The sequence below is a fragment of the Lutjanus erythropterus genome, chromosome 1, assembly GCF_056507025.1.
Source record: "Lutjanus erythropterus isolate fLutEry1 chromosome 1, fLutEry1.hap2, whole genome shotgun sequence".
Lineage (NCBI taxonomy): Eukaryota > Metazoa > Chordata > Actinopteri > Lutjaniformes > Lutjanidae > Lutjanus > Lutjanus erythropterus.
Window position 1 is genome coordinate 26,764,855 of NC_139317.1, and position 17,589 is coordinate 26,782,443.

Sequence of the window (17,589 nt, forward strand, 5' to 3'; positions counted from 1 at the left end):
ATATGTAACATATGCTCAGATTGACAACTCTAGATGATTGTGTGGCTGTTACACAAATTACCACTATCAAACCATGTTCAGCAGATGCCTTTCTGATGTATTTCTGCTGTTGTACAGCAAGACTACCATCTGGCTGCCATAATACAATTCATACACAGAAATGATACACAATGGAGCAGTTACTCTGAATGAAACCATGAATGACTATTAAAATTAAATGATGCAGCTCTCTTTTCTCTCTCTCAAGGCTGAAAAACATGTTAAAAAACAAGGTTTTAACAAGTTTCTTTTCCTGGCTAAATTACACACATCTCATTACTATGGTGGCTATATTTAACCTGGACTGACAGGTGGATCAGTCAGGCATACACATTCAGGTTACTGAGGGACAAGCTCATTAAACTGAAATGGCTGCAGTGCAGACGAGTCATTTGCATATGTGGTGTGGAACAGAGCTGCAGGTGACAAACCAGCAGAGGTAGAGTGCTTTGCTTATTAGACACACAAGAGACATTGTCACATGCTGCTTTATGTGCTATAGACCTAACTGAGGGTGGGTTCACTCCAGTCTTGTTTAGTCCAGTCAAACGGAGCCCTGGAGCATTTACTTCCTTGGTGCAGTTTATTGGGGTTGGTGTGAATGCTGGACTCAGACTCTGGTCTGGACCAAACAGCTATTCCCTGGTCCGGCTCAAAGGTGTGCCCTCGGTCCACTGTCAAGGTAACTCTGGAGCAGTTGATTTTCATTTGAACCAATCACAAAAGTGTACCATTGTATGCGTAATTTTAGCAGTCAAAAAACATGTTCTCTTAATTTTTTGTTGACTGGTGCACTAGTGGCTTTGGTACCAAAATGTGCACTGGCAGGGGACACACCTGGACACATGATAAAGTGGGAAATCCCTGCATTACAAATGTTTTTGATACCTGTTTAATTACAAGACATTCATATGCACAGTCCTCTACACTAAGGTCTGCTGATATGAGTTCCAGATCAACACCAACAGAAAAAAGAGCCTCATGGTGATTCATGATGATATCCAGGTAGAAACTGGGACTATTTGACCAATAATCAAACTTTCCCACTGCATGACTTTTGTTTACAATTTCTGGACTGTGAGTTTTGCCTATGTGAAAGCAACTTTGACCAGTTAGACCAACAGCTTCACTGCTCACTTTTTCCTCCGCTCAGTGTGCATTCACCGTCACTGCATCAGTCTGCTACCTGCTCTCTCTCATGCTCATAAATCTACGCATTCTGCTATGCTCCTCTGACCAATCAGTAGTCTGCAGTGTTTGCTAGCATAGCTTTATCATCAAGACTAAACCAAAAATAACCCTAAATGCTCTCAAACGGGGTAGAAGCATTTCTCTTCTTTTTTACTAGTTAATCCTTTACCTTTATCCCCCAGACACCATGTTTCTCAGCTCAGCTGCACTGCTTTGTCCACCTGTAGAAAAACTGACCTCTGATGGTGCTGCATCATCTCAATACAGCATCTGCATATCAGTTTAATAGAAAGAGGAGCATCTGTATTTATGATGATACTGAAAATCATACTGGGATGGCAATATGCTAAAATGTTCCAACTGGCTACCATCAGCCCATTCATTGGCAATTGGCGATATATTCTATTCTGTCCACTCTTCCCACAATAAACAACTCAAGTTTGGTCAAATGTAATCAATCAAATCCTTAATTCACTGGCTGAAAAGACTGCAAAGACTCAAGCTCTGCGGGCTGTTTACCCATCACTCCTGACCCAGTTCAGCATGCTCTTGGTCTGGCTGAGTGGATGTGTACTGTGCCACTGGATAAGAACATGTTGGATGAGTCTGCACATCATTACATTGGAAAAAAAAAGATGACAAATATCTCCCCAAAAATCAGCCCATAAAAGAAAAAGAAAAAAACAAAAACAAAACAAACAAACAAAAAGCCAGCAATGGATGTCCATCATCGATAGGCAATGTATTCATCCAGTCGCCCAGCCCTAAATCATACGGTCATGAGTTCTTAATTCCCTGAACTCATTCATCAGAACCCTACCTTTCTGCTGCATTGTGCAAGGCATTATCATTTCACTTCAGCAATAGTCAGTTTTCTCTCAAACAAAAAACTACAGTATATTACAACTTTTGTTTTCTTTTCAGGGCTCTGGACATTAGCTCTATTAATAACACTGTCCTCACAAGAGATATTTCTGAACGTGTCAACATTGCTAAAAATATATGTGTCAACAAAACTTGATTTGAAATAGAGCCAACAGGGCCAACCTGAGCATCAGACAGGTTGTAAACAAACCCTACATGTTAGTAACCCCCCCCCCCCCCCCCCCCCCACACACACACACACACACACACACACACAAACACAAAAACAAAAAAAAAACAAAAAACAGTTTTCTTTTCACAGCTGTGCATCATTGATCTCACTTCCTTGAACTCCCTCGGATGAAATGAATTCTCTCCAGCAATCAATGGCAAGGAGTCTTATTAATGCCGCTTAAGCATGTCATGACAAACGGGATCAATTGCGCTTAACAACTGGTTCACACTGAGATGCCTGACAATGAAGCAAGCATACTGATATATATGTACGTGTATTATCTGTTACATAGTAGATTTGTCAAATATCAGCTGCACAAGGCGTCACTGACAGGGAACAGTGAAAAACATTATAAAGAGCTCTGACTTATGTGGGCAGAGACAGCAAGTAAGACAACTGGTAAAGCAAGACACACACATGTTTGTACTTGTTCCAGACTTGTGAGGACCATCAGTGACATAATACATGAACATACCCCAAAATGTCATCACTTGGCAAAACTGTCCTCATTACGTAGGCCTAAACTGAAATGGGTCCTCCCAACGATAGATGTACAAGAACACACCCACACATATGCACACATTTTATGAGGTAACATGGAAAGGGGTTTTAAATCCTGTTGACCTTAGGCAGTCTCACCCTGAATTTAATTTACATATGTTTAAAAAAGTGGGTGGTCCTGGCAGAGGGCACTGAATTCAGATAGTGGGGGATGCAGTAAATGTGTTTCCCAATGAAAATGTCTCTCTGTCTTTCACCTGTACCAGCTGACTGTAATGTATGTATTAATAATGGTCATTATAAAAGGAAGAAATCTTGTTAAACAGTTATTTAAATACAAGGAATATCTACAGGGTTTCATTGTTTTAAATTGCTGCCACCCCCCCCCCCCCCCCCCCCAAGCTTCGTAGCTACAACGCAAATTTCAAAAAAATGTACAAGTTGGCTGTACAAAAAATGAAAAGGCAATGAAGCCAATAAAGATTATTATATCAGTGCAGATACATGATATTGTTGGAAGAGACAAGAATCCTTTCAAAGCGAGACCTATTCACCCAACCTGCCAACTAATTCTTCTCTTGTTTATTCAGAGCTGACAGCTCAGTGTGTTTAAAAGAGCATTTAACTTCATATTATACTTTATAATGTCATTGAGAGACAGACAAAGCTGAAATGAAGGACTCAAAGGTGGACCAAATGTGTCACTCTCAATAAAGTTGAAGCGAATCTGTCAGACTTAATACAAAGTCTTTCACCTCTCGTGGTAGTAATGCATAGTTAAATATAACATGGCATGTCTGAATATGACAATTTAAACATAAGCGCTGACTCACCGAGGAGACATACTGGATTTCCCGGCAGAGTTTTGTCTCCCTTGGAAAATCTGCCAGATCCAGGAAGTTGTCCACAACCACTTGGCCAATAATGTCGTGGCGTGAAAAACGGTCGAAGTCATAGACACTGAAGTGCAGCTTACGAGTGGGAAGCTCAGAGTATGCCACCGGAAACAGGAAGACCTCATCAAACACAGGGTTCAGCGTCTTGCGGTGCACCTTTGTCTGGTGCTTGGTCATACGATCAGGGAGCAGGTAGATCTTAACATAAGGGTCGGAGGTACCAGAGAAGTCCTTGGCTGGGAGGTCCTCTGCCTTGTGGATCTTAACTATTAACTGTTCCAGGTCGCAGTCAAATTTGAGGATAAGGTGGAGGCGACCACAGCCCCCTCCCCTGCGACTGCCTTCATCTCCCTCAAGGGAGCGCTGTTTGTAGAGCTCAGGTTTGAGGCGACCGAGGCCCAGGCCCATTCCAGTGAGGGAGTCCTGCCTTTGGAACTGGGCCACATTGAAGTCTGGGTTAGACAGGTTCATGTGTCTGCGAATTGACCCTTGTCTGTGGGAAGAGGAAATTAAGAACAAACATCATAATACTACATCAGCTGGGCATGTAGGCATTTGCATCCATATATCCTAGTGCCAGAGCTGCATGCCAATACAGGAAGCAGTGTCTCCTTATGAAACCAAAAACTTCCTATCACGATTATAGCAACCAAAATTGTTATTGTCTTAACCATAATTTCATTGCCATAATCACAGTCTTTTCGCTAACTTTAAAGATACCATAGGAAATGGACATAGATAGTAGAAAGCAACAATTTGGAAAATGTTGGCTTTGGACATAAAAAAGTTGGCAATGAACAAACTATTGCATAATCATCAAATATTAATGTTTTTGTCTGGCAGTGGTGTTGAGAGCCATGCAGAAGAACACTAATCAGTTCCAACATCACTGAGTGTAAGAGTTGGACAGAAGTAGAAGTGTTAACAAGTTTCTCAAGGAAAAATCTGGTAGTTCTGACTAAGACAAAGAAATGAACAAATATCTTATACTGACCCAATTTCAGACATGTGTCCAGAGGGTGGAGGTTCAGTGGTCTGTCTCTGCATACGAGGGTTGGTGTGAACCCCATTTTCCCGGCTTTTACTCTGAGCATCCAGTGGGATGTCTGGAGATGTATGACTGATCTTCATAGCTGCCTCTGGAGTGGCCAAGACCACAGGTGGTGGTGACACAGGAGTCACTGGAGCTTCCACTGACACCACCGATGCCACAGGTGTGGGCTCCCTGGCCATGGAGCACTGTGACGACTCACGGCGGTTGTGCACCGGGGGGTCCACGGCTGTGTAAACTGGCTGCCTGGGTGCAGGCTGCGAGGGCAGAGGGCTCATAGTGGGGTTGAGGTGCCCATGGGCCTCCTTCGTGGTGGGGGAAAGCCCACGCTCCCTCCATGGTATCCAACAGAGCTTCCAGGAGACAAAGAGGGAGACCCCAAACAGGGCCAAGCCACAGGCAGTCACTACCAGTGACAACAGACTCACCGATATATCTGAGAGGGTGAATAGAGAGACAGGAAGTAAGGATCTGATAATGAATTCAGTTTTGTTTTGTTATAGTTATGTATAGCCCTAACCATCATTAACAACTTTTATAAATTAGGTAGTGTGAAATTATTATTGGCATCATTATCATCATTATTTTTTTTCACACCCAGGGAGTAAGCTGGTTTTACACTCACCTGTGGTGTCACAGTAGAAGAATGTCGGTACCACTTAAGGCCAATAAGACTGTATAATTGAATAAGAAATTGTTTTTAATTTTTCCATTATGTTGTAAAGTCCTTATAAATCATTAATAAGCTGTTACAACACAGTAGGTGGAAAAAAGAAAACTGTGACCTGTTTCTTGCCAAATAGTGAACCTACAATTACCTGTTAAGCCTCAGATCACATTACTTGTTTAGCTTACTTTGTCTTCTCCATTAGCTGCATTTATACAGCTTCATTGTATATTTGTTAATGTGTAACTAGCATTTAACTCCTGTAAGCATATGTTAACAGTCTAAAAGTTTCATTGGGCATATCAAATTATTAGATTCATACGCTTCATACACTAATTTTGTTTACCTATCACAGGTGTTGATATGACATAAGTAATTAATAAATGGTGATGTATTTTACACTTAACGATTAGACTCCCTGTTGCCATTTATAAATGGTAACAAGATTAATTAGTAGTAAGAAGTAACTGAGATTGCAAAAAAAAAGATTCTGTTTATCGACCTGCTATCGGTCTGCGCCTATAGATGCAAGTTGAATGCATGCATGTCTTTCTATCTCTGAATGCATTTGTCTCATTAAAGAATATGTCGAGCATTATTCTCAGTCACTCAGCCATTGCTAAGTTGCTTGACTAGCAGGTGAATTGCACAAACTGTGTCAGTCTTATAACCATCACCTCACTCTGGCAAATGCTATGCAATAAATGCTTTTCAAGGACGGGATACTTTCTGTTGTCACACTGAAGTAGTCTACGTAAACTACAACATATTCAAGAAACCAGCAAAGAGACCACTGTCATTATGGTTACCTAGCTAATGTTAGCTTTGCTCTGTGTTTCCATAGATAATATTTATGTATGGTAAATGACAGGAGGCCACTCAAAGAATCTTAATGGAGAATCGTTAAGATCTGAAACCGATAAGCAGAATTGGAAACATAATAATTAAAAACCAAATGATACCCAACCCTAATTTGAAACCATTTCTAAATTATATATAAGCACAGTCTGTAAAGTGGTGCCAGAATAATAAATTATGCTTCTTTGTACTACCTTAGCAAAAAACTTGATTTATTATAACAGTGGAGTTAGCTTTCTGTGGGATTATCTCCCTTTGCTTTTTTATTGTTACCAAGAATCCTTGACAAGATTAATTAGGATTAACTACATTTATTTAATTATCCTCTGGAGCCTCACATCTGTCTCCCAAGTGTATTGTGCCCTATGCTGTTTCCAGTCCTCTGCTGATAACAGAGGACTAGTGTGTTGAAACAAAAGCAGCAGTGAATGTTTGCTCATACATTCTCATTGACATACTGCCCAGGAGTTGAGCTGGTATTTTATTTATGAAAATTTTAAATGTTTAAAATAGTTTTGGAAAGGGGGAGATTTAAAGTGTTAAATTAAATTGAGGTTACAACCTCTTTATATTGAATCTGTGGTTTCAACTGTGTTACTGTGTAAATAAATTAAACCAAGGGAAAATGGCCAGCTGGTCGGCATCAACATTGAAAAGTAGAGGCCACCTTATTTGATTTGTCAAGTAGAAAGGAAAAGCTGGATAGCCATCAACATATAATCAACATATAACAGAGCTGAAGTAACCTTTAAAGTTGTCAGATTTAGAAAAGAAATTGATTGGGGGAAAAAGCACAGAAAAAAAACCTGCCTGCCTTTCCAAACTCATAAGAGTTTCATTTTATGAAGCACACACCAGCAAATTGAAGATGTCTGTGTAACAGATTGGTAAAATTAGGGTTTGTGTTATTTAGCCATGTTATTAAACCTAACCAGACCCACCGAGTTGTCTGTAGAAGTAGCAGAGATGTTGCAGCAAAAAAACTGCTAAGGTAACTATCATGCACAACACTTATGTTTTATGTTAATGTACTTGTGGGCAGGAGCAGAAGCAGTGGCTGTGGGAGTATAAAAGTTTTACTGGAGTATCATGCCAGGCTTTAGTCTGTCAAGCAAGAGTTTCTGGTTTCAAAGCATGACACTGAATATTCCTGCAGTGCATTTGTTGACACCAGCACAGGGTGTGTGAGAGTCACCATGGAAAGGGAGGTGAGGTGTGAACCGACAGAGTCATCAAGGGCTTTCTGAATCATCTCTATTTGTTCACAAGAAGTGGGTGACTTTCCCTAAGAGAATTCCTTTTTGAAAGATAAATCATAGAAACTGCTGCAACACAAGAAGGTGGTCCAATCTATGAGTTTATGCAATATTCTTTTTTACCTGTTAAAGGAATTTATATCATCACGGTAAATAGGGGAAGAATGCAATTATTAACATTTAATAATTGTGTTCTGAATTTGCTTTACATCCTCATTATCCAGGGTCCCACATTCTTCACTGCTCCATGTGTAACCAAGCCAAGCATTTTTTACATGAAACACTTTTCTTTTCTCCTGACGTCAGTAAAAGCCAATGTTCAGGATATTGAAAATGATAACTTGCATTTAAAGCGTCATTGTTTGTGTTCGTGTGAGACCATGAATCTACTGTGATGTATACGTTTAAACATCAATTCATGTGTTGGCTTTTCTTGAGTCTGTTTGACTTGACTTTGGCACATCAGTCTGGCAAGGTAGGGACTGGCATCTGTGTTACAACAGGGCTATCCGCTTGAAGGTTGTCTCTAACTAAAGACGACCTTAGATTATGTCAAGCGGCTGTAAAACGGCAGATATACTCTTTATTTCCCATAAATTCTTCACAATAAAAGTCCCCATATTATTTTGTTATCTTTAAGCTTTTATTATGAAGTAGCAAAATCAAGAAATGTTGCATTTTCATCATCTGAAAGCCAACAAAACTGGAGCATCTCACTTGGAGGTGGGTCAGACCACACTCTGGAGAAGGTCCATTTTGTGCACGACATGGCACAGCTAGGTGTGTTAAAAGTGGTAATAGAAGTGCAAATCGGTGTGGCATGGTTTGACTCAGCTCAGCCAAATGATTCAGCGTATGATCGAGTGCCACACAGCAAACCCCATTAAACTGTCGTAGGATTTCAGATTGGTCTCATAATCATGCATACCATCAAATTTCTTCAGCACAGAATTCACCTGCTTGCAGATAAAGTAGATCTCTCAATCTGCCCCTAGATGTCTGATAAAGTAAGAGCCGATACATTTTTCCTGAAACCTGCTTGTCTCCTCAACCAAACAGTGGTTGTCCATGGTGGCTTTTCCATCGCAATTCAACTTTAACCTCCCAAGTTGTCAATCATATCATTGACTTTAGCCGTTAGCTGTTAGATGCAGCAGCCAGCAAGTGGCATATTGAAAGTGAAAGCATAGATGTATAATAAATGTAAATATATTTAATGCATTTCATGTCACATTCGAGAGCCACACAAAAGGTTTCTGAGGACCACTATTGGCCCACTATGAGAACCCCTGCCATGAGCCATGAGGTATCTGTAGTGCACAACTGAAAAACACTCAACCTGAACAGGATTTATAACAAGAAATAAAAAAAACAGGTGCCCCCCTGGTTAGTGTTACAAAATAAATACTGTAAATGACTATAAATAATTGCATAAAAATATTGTTAAGTGTTTGTTGTTGTGAATATTTGAGTGAGTGCTGAGTTTGTTATCACTCACTTGAAGGTAAAGACTGGGAAGCAGCCCAGAAGACTGTTTTCATGAACAACTCATATCAGCTGAAAGACTTCATCAGTACAGTTTAGGTCAGCATATAGGTCACATTACCATAAGGATGGAGTAGCCTACATTTCTGAGATTATTTTTTTTAAAGACCCTCTCACTATGTGTTACTTATCAAAGGCATGCACATTCTATATGCTCTGCCTCCTCACGCTCTGCGCTCCTACGCATGCTTGAGTTTTTATGAGGCAAAAAAAGATTTAGTGATGATTACTGTAATCACTCAACAAGATAACAGCAGAACTGAGTGCAGTTCACAACATGACTAACTGTTATCTAGCTCCAACAATGTCTGCACATGAGCAATATGTTATCCAGTGCATCTTAATTAAATCTAATCTTAAGCAGCACCTTTCACATACATCCACTGGAGGGGAAAATAAAGACAGGTGCTTTGCAATTAACAGATAATGATAGTGTGGTAAAATAATAACTAGCATTACAAATATTAGTCTGAACCTTAAAGGGCTTTAATACAAGCCTAGTCTGTTCGGTTATCAAGAGCAAAGGGTGCCATGCACTGCAATTTCCATGCATAAGTGTCCTTTTTAATTGTTTCTCACCTAGTTTTGCCCTCTAATCATCTTTTTGTATAGGTCCAGATTTTTTTCACGTCTACCTTAACACAATACTGATACTGTGTATCAATTGAAGGAGAACTGTAATCATTCCTTCTCTCCAAAGTGAAGTGACCATGAAGGAATTCCTTCTACTGTGCTACATAGCAAAATGTAGGGAATCTACAGTCCACACTCTGTGCAAAAATGCATTGTTAACTTCAGTCAAAGCTAAAATGGGGCTTCAGCAGCCCGAGATAGGCAAATTAAATCGGTATCTCTCAACATTATGGCCCTTTGGGTACAGAATTCCCTAATGCTTCCTTTGACAGCGTTTAAAGCTGAGCTATGGCTGATGGATACAGACACAATGAAGGAATTTTGTTCTAAAAAAAGAGAAACTTTGGACAGTAGCCACTTGATTTGGCTAACTGAGACTGCTGACGCATCACATTAGCTTTGTCTGAACTATGTGATGCAGTTTTGTACAGAGTACAGCAGAGTTCCAATCACATCACGACTTGTACAGACAGAAGCAATGATTGCAGTGAGCAGTAACTCTTTCGATGTGCATTCTGTACTATAAATACTATTCTGTCTTTATGTCAGATTTATCTATAATGCTAATTAATAACCTCATATAGCAAATTCATAGCAGATACCAATAATCTTGTAACTTGTGGTAGATGTTCACATGTGTAATTGTTCACTGGATCATGTCTGACCAGTGTTAGGGATACCTTGCAAAGTAATACATTACTGTTTGTAATGTTGTCATATCTGTAGTGTTACATGTAAAATGTTCTCTAATTAAATTGCTGACCTTTAGTGCAAATGTTGTTACTTGTGTTACATATTCATTGTTTTTCTGTATTTTCATGTGATGCTAAATAATGATGACAAACCAAAATGAAAAATAAGTCTATTCTTAGCTAATTGAACACTGTTTTATTATAATGTTAATATTCATGTGCAAGAGTGAACTGTTGCCCAGCAACAACTGCTGTGGGAGAAGACGATTTGAGGCTGGGAGGACAGGCATTGTATTTTTCATTACACATATATATCTATATATCTGTGTGTGTGTGTGTGTGTGTGTGTGTGTGTGTGTGTGTGTGTGTGTGTGTGTGTGTGTGTGTATAAGCTTACCATTTACTGTATTGAAATATCTTCAGTCTTTGAGGTAAATCTGAAATCTGGTCCAGGCAGCAAAAGTCCAGGCTTCTGCACAGTGTTTTTTTTTAATAGCATCAGTCTGCTGTATCATTCTAACCATGGCTATTATTGGCTAAGCCTCGTTCTGTGCGAGGGCAGAGATATAGACTTGTGCCCAGTTTATCTGCTGACTGTGCAACGTGCTATTAGCTGCCCACAGTAATAAAGCAAAGAGATCCATGTATGTACAGTCCATGACGAAAATTTGTATGGAAAATAATAACTCAAAAGAGATGTAATTACTGTGTAGTCAGTGTAATTACTTTAATCATAGTCTTAAGAGATGAGAAAATTATCCTGTTTTGGTAAAGGACTAATGATTGTGTTTCCTAAATAAATACCCTCACATTGTTTAGCACAGTGTGTCACTTTGTTAGCCAACAAACTCCCAGATTTCAAGAGAACTGCATGCTGATATTAAATAGTTTCAGCAAAGGTAATAATCATAATAAACCTAATGAGAATCACATCAACTAGATGTTCTACCCATGAGCACTAGAATAGAGAATGTGCATATATATTAAAAATAATGTCTTTTTTGTATGAGTTGAGAAGCTTGTATTTTTTCAGCTGACTTTATAATGAGCTTGGACAATTCAGCGAACCCACCAGTGGCTTGAAAAGATAGCAGCAATCAATAATTTGTTTGGACTCTAATTATTACTGTCACACTAACACATAGGTGTATAGTCATAGTGATATGGTGATATGCAGTGATATATGCAATGACAGTGATATGGTGGATGCAGTAACAGGTAGTGTCTGAAAACACCCTAATGACTAAACTCACAGCTTTTCAGTAAAACCAAATGCATGATTTTTAGTTGGCAGTGCCCTGGATAATTTTTATTTAGAATTTTACTAATCCCCTTCTGTGACACCAACCCAGTCTCTGTAATCTGCACACAATTAACTTGACTTCTCACATTTAAATTGCACACATTGGATAGGCCAAATTCCAAACTTTGCTATCTAAAAAACAGCAATATGTCACCTTGCTCACAGTAGCATTGTATATTGCAATACTGAATGGTGGCCCCTGTTTCTCGATATGTATCATATTACCAGATTATTGCCAATAAACAGCCCTGATCTGGACCCATCTGCTATCCACAGAAGTTAAGGGTTAGGACTGGAGTATCACTTGCATGCAAATTTGTCTTTTGCATGTGCACTGCAAGAAAATTGCACACAGATAGCAAATTACACTGATTCAAGAGACTGGACTGGTGTCACAGCTGGCAGAAGTATGGTTTAATAATATGAAGATAGTCTTAGTGTCATGTTGTGGAGCAGTTGCTATTTCCTGACTTTAATGAGGATTGCTCTTTAAATCTAATTCAGCCATTAACATGCATATTAGTTAAAAGTACATGAAGCCCAATATGCCACACCACATTTAAAGGCTTTTTGGTTTCAGTCACAACAAATCTCAAAAGACTTAATACCTAGACCTAATAATAGTTTTGCATTTTGCATTACCTATCCTCCAAATCCAACAGCCTAATAGTGGACTGCCTGTGTGTGTGTGTGTGTGTGTGTGTGTGTGTGTGTGTGTGTGTGTGTGTGTGTGTGTGTGTGTGTGTGTGGGCGCTGTCATAAGACCTCACACAGGAACTCAGACAAACTGTCCTTGCAGTGCTCTGAGATTCTGTGAATACCAGAGTATGTGTGATTTGGGAGAATAATGTGGCGAAAGTGAGGGACGTGCCATCTGAGGACATAGAGCCCACAGTCAGCCTGGCAGTTGGCCCGAGAGCTGCCTGTCAGAGAAGAACGTATAGACATCTGGAAGGATGCAGAGACTGCATCACAACAAAGAGGCTTCACCAATTTTAGAGCACAGGACCTTCAAAGGTGCAATAGAGTAGGAGGAGAAGCAAGTGCTGAAAAAGCAATATCTGGAACTTCCACCTTCTGAGATGTTGTTATTTGCCTTAATCATACCTTTCTGTGAGCAAAAACTGTATACATGCAATTCCCGGAAATTGCTTATTTTCCCAGTTGTAATACAGTTAATATCAACACTGACTACACAACATGGTATATTACACATAGGATTGGTTCATGTTGGTTGTCCTCGGGGCCCTGACCACTGTTGCTTTCTATCCTCGCTGGATGTTTGTAGCATTGACCCAATGGTCCATGTCTAACTAATTAGATGGCTACAATTAAAACCAGCAGTGCAATGAATTCTGCTTTGGGAAACACCATTAAATGTGCACTTGCTGAGCCTTAGAAAATATACTTATTTCCTTTCTTGCAAAATCATAGATGAAATAATAGCTAAAAGCCTGTGTCTGTATGGTATAAAGCTATAGCTAGCAGGCAGTTAGTTTAGCTTTGCCTTAAGACTGGACACAGGGGGAACAGCTAGTTTGGCTCAGTATAACAAAGTCTGCCTGACAGCGCTTTGAAAACCAAGTTTAATCTCATTTGTTTAAACTGAAGTGCAAAAATTAGTAAACCACAACTTGTCATTTTTACACTCTGGACAGAGCCAGGCAACCCGTTTACCAATCTTTCTAGTCTAGTCTAGTCTTTGTGATAAACTAAGCTAACCAGCTCCTGGCTCCAGCTTCATAATTGTCAACCCTCTCAATTTTCCTGGGAGACTTCTGGTTCTCATTGCCCTCTCCCAGTTTCCTCCAGCAGTCACAATTCTCATTTCTCCAACTTTATAACAAATTTCACACACCCTTTTATCCTTTTCATTGTCACAATTTGTTTCTGGTGTTGTACCACATGTACAAACCGTATATCTTTGACATAAAAGGCTGTTGCAGTGTACTTATTATTTTATGTTTTCATTCTTCAAAAACTGCCAGAATGCAGGAAACAAAAAAATCTCACATTTTCTCACATCAGTCTCCTGTTTTGTTTTCAAACTCCTCCTTATTTTTTAGGTCTCAAAGTTGTTGCTACTTATACAATTACATTAATTTTGGTCTTCATACAAGAAAAATTGTTCCATGTTTACAGTATTTCAATTACTTGTTAATTTGTCACTGTGACTATCTCTCTGCTACCAGACATATCGGAAAAGTTGACAAATGGATTTCAATTACCCTGTAAATAACTTTTATCACTATGGATGTCTCAAGTTGTTAAGTCAACAGTTTATGTCCAGAATAAAAAAAAACGTAAATGTACATTTAAGAAATAGACTGAATTCCAACCAGCTTATCCTGACCTCTGTGTCAAATGGTGTTGGATGTTTGATCTTTAATCTACTTTAATCGAATTCCTTTGTCATTCTATTATGTGTGCTACCATCATGCTGGATGACACATGGCAGTTGGAACTGAAATTAAACCTTATAGGCAAGCAATCCTGAACGTTAACTCCACTATATTACCTAGTCTACTATCGCAATTCCACTTTTGAAACTGTCACATGGAAAAGACATGACAGCTTCGGCCTCTATGATGAATGAGGGAGAGAGGAGAGAGCTGGAGATTGGGGAATAGAGGAAATAAGGAGGAAATAAGGAGGGAAAGGTTGAAGGAAAGAGGTGCAAGGAGGGACAGCAGTGGGAATTCACAAAGGGCTTTCATGTGGTGAACAATGATTAGTAATAATGCAAACTAATGGAGGCAGAATGAATGGAGTAGGTATGTGGAGACTTGCAGTTACTGTGTTTTCTCGCTCCGTTACATTATCTCCCCTCACTTGACATACTCATATTCACACAAATACATGCACACATGCCAATCCGATGGAAACAGTTAGCCTTGGTGTCGGTAATGATGACACGTGACTCTGTGGTCACATTTATTCTTCACACGTGACTAAATGTTGGCTTTGATTTTCAAAAGACACAGCCTCTTCCGCAACACATTTATATCTAAAGTTAAGTGGATCCATTTAGGAAACGTTTTGAGGATGCCTAAATTGTCTTACACTTCACGTAAGACAAAGAATTAAAGGCAAGCTAAACTTTCAAAGAAGTGGTATACAGCAAGTGTTTCCATGTGTTGAATCAATCTTTTCCAATTATGACAACCTCTAATGACAAGTTCAACCAAAAAAAAAAAATGGTTGCATAAGGTTTTTAAGTTGATTACTTATAAAATATTAGTTTTCCCACATCATTTAAAGGATTTTTAAGTGTTATGTACGTAATTCCCCAAATTCTGACAACCATTTAAAATATTGAGTTGCTCCACTTGAATTATCTTCTAACATGCAGTCTTAACTGTCTGGACCATGTTCAGTGAGTGGGGGAGGGGACTTATAATCCTGAACTCAGGGCGGTGAAAAATTAAGTTATCAAGCCAATTTCATTAAGGTACTACAGTTTGAATTTAGTCCTAAATCAGTGATCAGAGATTTGAGTTTAAGTTACATACAATAAGCAGATGTATGTAAAATCGTTGTGTCAGCAGAACTCATCAAAAGAGTGTGTGCAACTGAAAAGGTTTATCAAAATCACTAAATTAGAATTTTCATCTTGTAACAGTACATTTCATTAAGTCGTGCCAGTAAGAGCCCTGAATTACTTTTTAGAGTGTACCGGAGCGCAGATACAAGCGCAGCTCACCCAGAGAAGGATACAGCCTGAACACCCAGTTTCACATTGTGTCACTCTGCCACTGCCGGCATCTGTGCACATGTATAAAAATAGTGAACTCGCATATTGCCACACATTTTGAATCTTACAGAAACCCCACGAGAATGTAGATGGCAAGTTAGAATTTAAAATGTTAGCCCTCGGATTTGGTTCCCGGTGAAAAGGAGAGGCTGTCACCGTGCGAATGCGTTTCCGTTGCAAGAAAAATTACATAATTAAACTGGTTAATTAGTGAGCTAATTAATGTGAGGAGAAATGGTGCAGACAATGGATACTGGTTGCAGCACTCGAAGCAATAGCTTGGACCACCTATTGAGTTTTAGGCTCTGAATGTTCAATGAAAAGAAGTCACATGCTCGTTCACTCCACAGTTCAATGAAATGCAGCCGCTGAATCAAGCGTGCAAACGAAGCCTCACCTGAATCCGTGTAGCGTGGCCTGGCGAGGTCTCGGAAATAGTAGATAAAATCCAGGCAGTGTTCGTTCTGCACTTCCCCCTTTGAACAAAGATCTGACAGGAGTTCAAGTGCCTTTTGACAAATCTCGTCATCTCTGTCTCCAGGCATTTCCCACCAGCATCCTTATAAATGGAGGGTCTCTTAGGCACCACCACCTCACCGCTGACAGCCAGGCACCTCTTCCACGCTGCTCCGCACGGCTTCTGCTGGACTCAACCACGCATCCAGCGGCACGCCTACCCGCACGATGGACTCGACGGAGGCGCTCTGCTTTAGAAAGAAGAAAAAAGCACCGGTCCAAGTGGTGATCCACGGAGAAAGCCTTCCACGCATGTGGAACACACGGAGTTTTTTATGTAACAGTCAGTCTCACTGCTGCTGCTGTGGTTGTTTGAAGCCACCGGTTGAATTCACGCAGCCACTGCGGCGCCGCGCGCTGTCCAAGGTGCTGAAATGTGCGCGCGCTTCAGAGCCGGACTCTCGCGACAATGAATCTGTCTGTCCAGCAGGAAGTCTGCTGTCTGTCCTCTGATGTCTTCACGCCTCCGAGCGCTAACAAGCTGCGGAAAAGTTCAGCAGCATTTTGCTACAAGGAGAAATAACAGGATTTGACAGCAGAGGAGTACAACCTGTAGACACGTCGAACACTTGTCCGCTACGACGAACCTGGTGTGGTTTTACGTGCCTGCACGTGTCCAATCAGAGGGTGACATGGTTTTCTTTTTTTTCGTTTTGTGAAATCTTTCCTTTTTCTTTTTAGATTCAACAAGCCAGATGTCATTCCAAAAGCCGCTGATATAACATTACATATGTAAGTTTAGTGTAAATTAATTTAAAGGGGCAGCACCATTAAAATCAGCAGTGGCTTTTCCTGTCACTCCCTGTCAAAAATAGTTTTTTTCAGTGGGCTCTTCACATCGTGGTCCTGCCAAAACAACCGCAGCTATGCATCGATCTGCAGTGACATCCATCATATGTCTTTCCATACACTGGACTAATTAGAGCCATGGGTGGATGGAATTAATTGCAACTACTCGAATTACTCAAATTAATTTAAATACATATTTTGTCTTTTTACCTGTAGTGCTATTAATCCATCTAGATTGTTTCGGTGTGAGTTGCTGGGTACTGCAAGTATCTGCCATAGAGAGCCTGCCCTCTCCCATTAATGGAAATAGATGGAACTGGGCTTGTGATGCTCAAAGCCAAAAAAGTACATTTGAAAAACTCTGCAACAATGTCTCTCTCCAGAAAGCATGACCCAGTTACTCACAATAACCCACAGACCTTGTCATGAGGAGTTAGATCAGATAGATAGATAGATAGATAGATAGATAGATAGATAGATAGATAGATAGATAGATAGTAATGTATTGATCCCAAACTGGTGAATTCTTATGTCACAACAGCAAGTCATCAGACATACATATACAGTAAATATACATGTAAATACCAAAAGAGAAAAATACATAAATTCTGCCTTAGAAAAAAAGTAGTTAATCCTTGAAAAGGTTCAGAGCAAGGTCTATGGATCATCTTGAGTGACTGGGTAATGATTTGTGTGTCATCTAGTTCAATTATGTTAGAGACAAGGCAGACATCTCTATGATATTTCCAAAACTCAGCAACTCACACCAAAACTATCTAGATGGAAATATTGCATTACA

At 39.8% G+C, this 17,589-nt stretch overlaps 1 protein-coding gene across 1 annotated transcript in view; it reads right to left on the reverse strand.

The window, feature by feature from the left end:
* Window positions 1–16,584, reverse strand: part of syt9a (synaptotagmin IXa) — a 31,198-nt gene extending 14,614 nt beyond the window's left edge. The window contains exons 1-3 of the mRNA XM_084718301.1: window positions 15,883–16,584; window positions 4,721–5,213; window positions 3,664–4,219 (exon numbers count right to left, since the gene is read on the reverse strand). Coding sequence (XP_084574427.1) covers window positions 3,664–4,219; window positions 4,721–5,213; window positions 15,883–16,030 — 1,197 coding nt within the window. The 5' untranslated portion in view covers window positions 16,031–16,584. The remainder of the gene's footprint in view (window positions 1–3,663; window positions 4,220–4,720; window positions 5,214–15,882) is intronic.
* Between the last annotated feature and the right edge of the window lie 1,005 nt (window positions 16,585–17,589).